Source organism: Pezoporus wallicus, unplaced genomic scaffold (assembly GCF_028554395.1).
Source record: "Pezoporus wallicus isolate ANWC-B61680 ecotype Strahan unplaced genomic scaffold, APGP_CSIRO_Pwel_v1 contig_3952, whole genome shotgun sequence".
NCBI classification, from domain to species: Eukaryota; Metazoa; Chordata; class Aves; order Psittaciformes; family Psittacidae; genus Pezoporus; species Pezoporus wallicus.
In genome coordinates this window covers 8963568-8969753 of record NW_026635034.1, presented here as the reverse complement: position 1 = coordinate 8969753, position 6186 = coordinate 8963568, and the positions used below count along the sequence as shown (strand labels likewise).

The 6186-nt window shown below is 51.8% G+C and overlaps 1 protein-coding gene across 1 annotated transcript; it reads left to right on the top strand.

Annotated features, from left to right (window-relative positions):
• Positions 1-203: 203 nt before the first annotated feature.
• BCL2L10 (BCL2 like 10) lies at positions 204-3446 on the top strand. Its single transcript, XM_057397600.1, has 2 exons — positions 204-685; positions 2280-3446. The coding sequence occupies exons 1-2, from the start codon at positions 284-286 to the stop codon at positions 2409-2411; spliced, it is 534 nt and encodes a 177-aa protein (XP_057253583.1). The 5' UTR covers positions 204-283; the 3' UTR covers positions 2412-3446.
• The last annotated feature ends 2740 nt before the right edge of the window (positions 3447-6186 follow it).

Here is a 6186-nt window from a genome sequence, read left to right as displayed (position 1 = left end):
CCCGCATCTGGTAACCCCGCGGTTTGCTGCTGCCGGGGACACCCGCAGCTCCGTGCAGTGCGTGCCCTCGGCAGACCCACACCGTGGGGGACCCCGCTGTGCGGGACGTGCCGCTCGCGGGGCTCCTTCCCCCCGCTCCGGGCTCGGCTTTCCGCCGGGCCCCGCCCCGGAGGAGGGCAGCGCTGCCCATCGCCCCGGGGCTGGGCCGGGCGGAGGGGCCGCCCCGCCTCTTAGTCGGCGGCAGCTGCTGCTGCGGGGCCGCAGCTGCCCTTGGGCCGCCGCCATGCCGGGATCGCTGAAGGAGGAGACGGCGCTGCTGCTGGAGGACTACTTCCAGCACCGCAGCGGCGGCAGCGCGCTGCCCCCCAGCCCCACGGCGGCCACGCTGCGGCGGGCGGCGGCCGAGCTGGAACGGCAGGAGCGGGTCTTCTTCCGCTCCTGCGCGCCGCTGGCGCGGGCCGAGCCGGAGGAGGCGACGGCGCTGCTGGAGCGGGTGGCGGTGCAGCTGGAGGCGGACGGCGGCCTCAACTGGGGCCGGGTCCTGGCGCTCGTGGTGTTCGCGGGCACGCTGGCGGCCGCGCTGGACGAGCGGGGCTGCACCGACGGCCCGCGCTGCCTGGCCGCCGCGCTGGCCGCGTACCTGGCCGAGGAGCGCGGCGAGTGGCTGGAGGCGCACGGCGGATGGGTGAGCGGGGACGGGGCGCCGGGCGGGCCCCGGGACCAGCGAGGGTGGGGAGCGGGAGCCCGGCCCGGGGTGGATAAAGGGGGCCTGGTCCCTTTACCCCGCTCGCAGAGCACGGCAGGGCAGTCCCCGGGTATCGCCGGGGAAGGGGCCGCCGTGATGCGGGTGATGGGCGCGTGCGGCCCCGGACGGAGGCTCCGCAGGGAACGCGGACCATCTGTGGGGCCTGGGGAGCTCCCAGCGATGGTTGGTGGGGACGTGCGGGGTGCTTAAGGTGCCTGTGGGAGTCCTGTGTTCCGCCTTGGTCCGGTTCCATAAAGGTGCCAGTGTCCATCTTAGATGAACTGCAGCCTCCGGGAAATACAGGAGCTATGCGCTGGCTTGTGGGAACAAGGGTTACCTTCTCAGGTCCGCAGATTTTGGAGAGCAGGCTGACACGGGTCTTCTCCCAAGCGTAAACACAAAACACTGATGTGCCTGTTCTCAAACGCGCCTGGGTACGAAGCCACCCGTCTGCTAGACCTGCTGCTCTGGTTCCTGCTTGTCCTGGAACTGGTCAGGTCGGAGCCTTGGGAAGGTGTGGGCAGCAGCATTAATATACATTGCAGCGTAAAGCGGTGGCTGCTGTTGCTTTCTGCCGCTTGAGATGCATGCTGAAGTACAGCTTTTAAAGCGTCCATGAGGCTCTGCCTGTGTTACAGAACAAAACGTCAGCTGTCCCACAGAACTGCACATTCCCTATTTCCAGTCCTAGTGGAATATTTGATGTCAGTACAAATAAGCACTAAAAATAGAAAGGGGGGGGGGGAAGCAGCCACTGGTTTCGTTGACTTTTCCAGACACCAAAATGAACTTGGTTTTCCAGTGGTCCATCTGACTGCTCAGAACAGCATGGTCGTTGGCTGCAGTGTACACTGTCACTTGGCAAAACCGCATTGCTTGTTCGCACAAATTAAAGCTTAAAGAACAAAGTTCCGGAAGAAATTAAGAGTATAACTTGTTTACATAGACATCTGCGGAGCAGAGTTCAAACACGACCATCTGGAGTTGTATTGCTGCCACTTCTGATTATCACAACTAACGATCTAGGAGAGCAGCTGCCAGCGTTGCTCTGAGCAGTGTCCACTTGGCTCTTCCAAGAGTGTTGTCATCAGTCCTGTATCCACTGAGATGGGACCAGCTTCGGTCTTCTGCCTTTCAAGTGGAAATTTCCATATCCTGTGTTTCAGATGCTTTCTGGAACTTGAATGAGGGGGAACAATGCTGGCAGCTCCCATCAGAAACTTGTCTAAAAGGGCTAAAATAACGTAATGGCACGCTGAGCATCTTGATAGGAAGGTTGCGATTGTCTGTTGAGCAAGGCATACAAGCACTTGTAGCTACTGCTTCTAGTTGCCTTACGCAAAGGTTCTCACAAAGCATTTTTGTGTGCCCGAGGTAGAAGGTTTAGACCTTCATAATTAAATTGATAACTTGTATAGCTGACAAACACCATTCTGGGAGTGTGAACCAAACTGTGCTCAAAGACTTGTTAAAAGAAATCCAGTCAGTTGTAAGCCAACCAACTCAATGTCATTTCTCTGTCTTGCTTTTCTAGGATGGCTTCTGCCGCTTCTTCGGCAGACAGGGATCCGAGACGGCTGAGCAGAGCAGTACCATAAGCAATGCGATCATGGCCGCAGCAGGGTTTGGAATAGCAGGATTGGCTTTTCTCTTGGTGGTGCGGTAGGCTGATGAATGGATGTCGCCACGGGGAAGTACTCTCAAAACTGACAATTTACCAGATTTCGCTCTATTTTCTATAGAACAGACCCTCTAAGAAGAAGTTTATATTTTTAAACTGGCTTGGGAAAATGTGTTGCCAAACCCTTGGCTATAAACTGCTTCACACAATACTCAGTAACAGCACAAACAAATGTGTCCTAAACCACCATTTGTGCATGTTCAAAACCTCTCATCTGCAAACATCCTCTGGACTTTCTTATTGAAGATGTAACCTAAGCTTTAGCATGGTTCATGTACTGTAACTTCTGAGTGCTTGGTGTTATGCTAGGAAGACGTTATGGTGGACTTGCTACTACTAAACCCTCTGTTTGAGACATCTTTTTTACATGGAGGCAAGTCTCTGAACCTGCCTTCCATTAATACTGTAAAGTGGGTGAACGTTAACTGTGATTTAACATAGCTTATGGCTTCAAATACGGTGCACAGCACTTGTTACTGAAAGGCAATTAGTTGGTTGATTTAGAGCAATTAAATGCCTGTGATGCAAGGGGCATTAGGGCTTGATATAACATACAGCTGATTTCATTACACTACAAGAAGATAAGTATTGATACAGGACGCTAATGGCTGCAGTACTGGTTCTTACTGAAAGGAATTTAAATATTAAACCTTAATTGGTATATTGAAATCCAGTGGAGGCTGGAATTTCTCTGGATTTCCTTGACAAAACAAGAATTTCCATATATCTTAATATATTTTTGAAGTATTTATCACTGTATAATACTTGTAGCCATAACATCTTTATTTTTGTTTAAAATTTAATGCTCGTTCTTGTCACTCTAGTGCGTATCAAGCGTTGTCTTGTTCAAGTAATATTTCACTCTATTTTCAACATGCTGTGTATTTCTTTCAGTGGTTGTACAAATTGCCTTATGTTTCTGATAGCTTTTAATAACGTTCCTGGGTTACTCATAGCGTGTACAATTTTACTATGGTGACTTCAAAGGTGAATAAATGTTGAGTATTTTTATTTTAAAAACCTTAACTTTCTGCTTATTTGCTTGAATGGGTGATCCACTCCTTGGATGCTGAGTGTTTTGGTGCATCAGTTTGTGTTCACCTTCCTGGTGCTTTGACCTGAAACAAGTAACTGTGCAGCACCAGAGCGGTGTGGTACTGCTTTTTGCTGCAGAGGAGTCCTGCAGTAAGAACTAAGGCTAAGTCAGCCTAAGCGGAAAATCCAGTCCAAAAGGCCCATCTTCACCACTGCAACTGGAAATAACCATGTGGTTTTGTAGGGCAAAACTTTCCAGAGTGCATTAGCATAGGTGAGTGCAGACAGGCTCCTCTGAGAGCTGCTCCTGCTTGTGCAGAGCAAAAGAACTCTTGTTCTCTGCCAACACTTGCTGCTGCCTCTCTCTTTCACACGTGCACACTTTTTTATGAAGCTGGAGTTTCTAACATGTGTTACAATGATGACTTAGCAGTAGGTGATGGAGCTTAACATTACTGGCTTAGTAATACCGAGCAGCTGTACTTTTGAGTGTGCTAGGTTTAATTCTTAAAAGCGATCTCATGCTCCTGTCTACAAGTGAGATGTTTCTGGGGCACTGGTGGCTCTGATATCTGCTAAATGGTGCAAACCTGTTGTTCAGCCTCTCTCCCTGGTCACCCGTAAGCCCACTGCTCTGCCTGTAAAGAGGGCATGTCCCTTCATGGGGAGAGCAGTTGGCATGTGTTAGACTTCCTCTTGGGAAAGTTGAGCCTTGGCAAGCATCGCTGTGGCCGGCAGTGGCCACACTGCTTCTCCTTCTGCTGGCCACTGGGCCCAGGGGTAGGCGTGTGGCAGGGACCGCAGCGCAGCGCCGGACAGAGCAGCGTTGTGTGCCTGGCCGCAGATGCGGGAGAAGGACAAAAAGGGACATTCAGGGACGGTAAGTCCTGCGGAGGAGGGAAGGAGCTGGTGGTGCTCCCCCCTGCACTGCCTGCTCCGAACAAACGCCTGCTTGTTCTCTGACTTCCAGTTCTCTAACTCCAGCTTGGCTGCTCCCGGCAAGAGGATTAAGAGCCTGCGGTGTGGGACCATTGTGCTCAGTTCCTCTCCCAAGTTCCCACAGGGATGGTGCCTGCCTCAGCAGCAGCTGGATGCTCTCAGGCGTTTGCCTCCAGTCCTCCTGGCCAACCGTGAGCCTGCAGTGCTGGCAACTTTGGCTACAGTGGGAATGAGCTGGCTGGTGCTGGGAAACAAAGGTAGTTTCCGAAATACGGGATGCTTAGGCGCATGTGTGCCGAATGACAGGGCAAGAAATGCTCTAAACAGAGGGCAAAAGCTCCATGGAAATCTGCTGTAGATCTCAGTGCCTCTCCTGTACCAAGCAGAACAAAGATAAAATATGAGTATTTTGATTTCCAGTGTAACCCGATCTGGCAGGCCCCACAAAAGCAGTAGCAGAAAGGATATTATCCCGGTTTTCACCGTGTGCTCTGGAAAAGAGAAGAAAATGGTCTGAAAATGTCCTTGAATAAACTCACAATCAGCCTTTGGTGTAAACCTGATCCTTTACAAGGTTCACCTTGGAGAGCATCTGCTGCTCTTCCCTGGCCTGGGAGATGCTGGGGGTGGGTTTCTAAGGCTAGAAGAATCAGGAGTATGGGAAAGCTGTAAGACTGTCAGGAGACCGCAGCGCAGCTCAGCAGCATCGTGGCAACGCTGCCTGTAACCCCCTGGAGCCAGGCTGCTCTGGTCTATGCTGGGAACCCATGCTTGAGGGTGCTCTGCTCAGCCACCCTGAGAGCAGTGGGCACAGCCCAGGCTCCTGGAGCCTGGCATGGGAGTGACTTGCCTGTGCACAGCTGGAGCCATACTCTGATGCATGGGGGCTGTGGTGATGTAGGGTTGAAGACCAGGGCTGTATCACCAAAGCTTCACTTATTTGGGGGCGGTTTAGACTTAACTTACATTTGACTCTATTTTAATTTATTTTTTTCAGTTTCATCCTGACAGTTTGTCTCAATGAAGTCCTCTATTTCAATTGAAAACTGCTGCTCATCCTCTTTTCTGCCTCAGAAAAGGGAAGCAGGATGCTGTTCCTTTCTTTAAATGCAGAAGGGGAATAGGGGATGTTTAAGTGCAAGGCTGCAGCTAATCATCACAACAGCTTGCTGACCTTCAGCTTTGGTGAACTTCCCTGGCAGGTGGTGGGTGCAGCAAGCCTCATCCTACCTAATGATTAGCACACAGTAATTGCTGCAGGTTCTGCTGGGGTCCTATGTGCCTACAGCTGCAGAAGCCATCAATCGTGGGTCACTTCAAGGCACCTGCGTGCTGGGCAGGGTCTGTGTTTGAAGGGAGGTGCTGGCTGAGCTGCATCCCTTGTCTGGATGCTCACACCAGTTTGGAGTCTTCCCTGCTCTGCTGTATACAGAAACCTTTGCAGGGCCCAGTTTTCAGTGTTCTTCCCTCTGATCTTACTGGAGCTGTTAGTGTTATCTGCTGGCACAGCACCTGCTCCCAACTCAGTTCCCTTCTGAAGGCGCAGCCATTGTAACCACGGGCAAAGGCTGCAGTGCTGTTGCAGGAGCCCAGCTGCCTTCTCTCTGAAGGAAAAAGCAATCTATTCATCACGGTTTTCAAGGGTGTTGAATTAGTAAGTGGGTTTCTTTTTGACTTGGAAAAAATGAGAAGCTGTTAGAGCTCAAAACCTGTGAGTTGCAGAATGGTGTTAACATGGCACTTTGTGAGCTGTGGTATGCAAAATATCTGGTCTGGCATGTCTCGC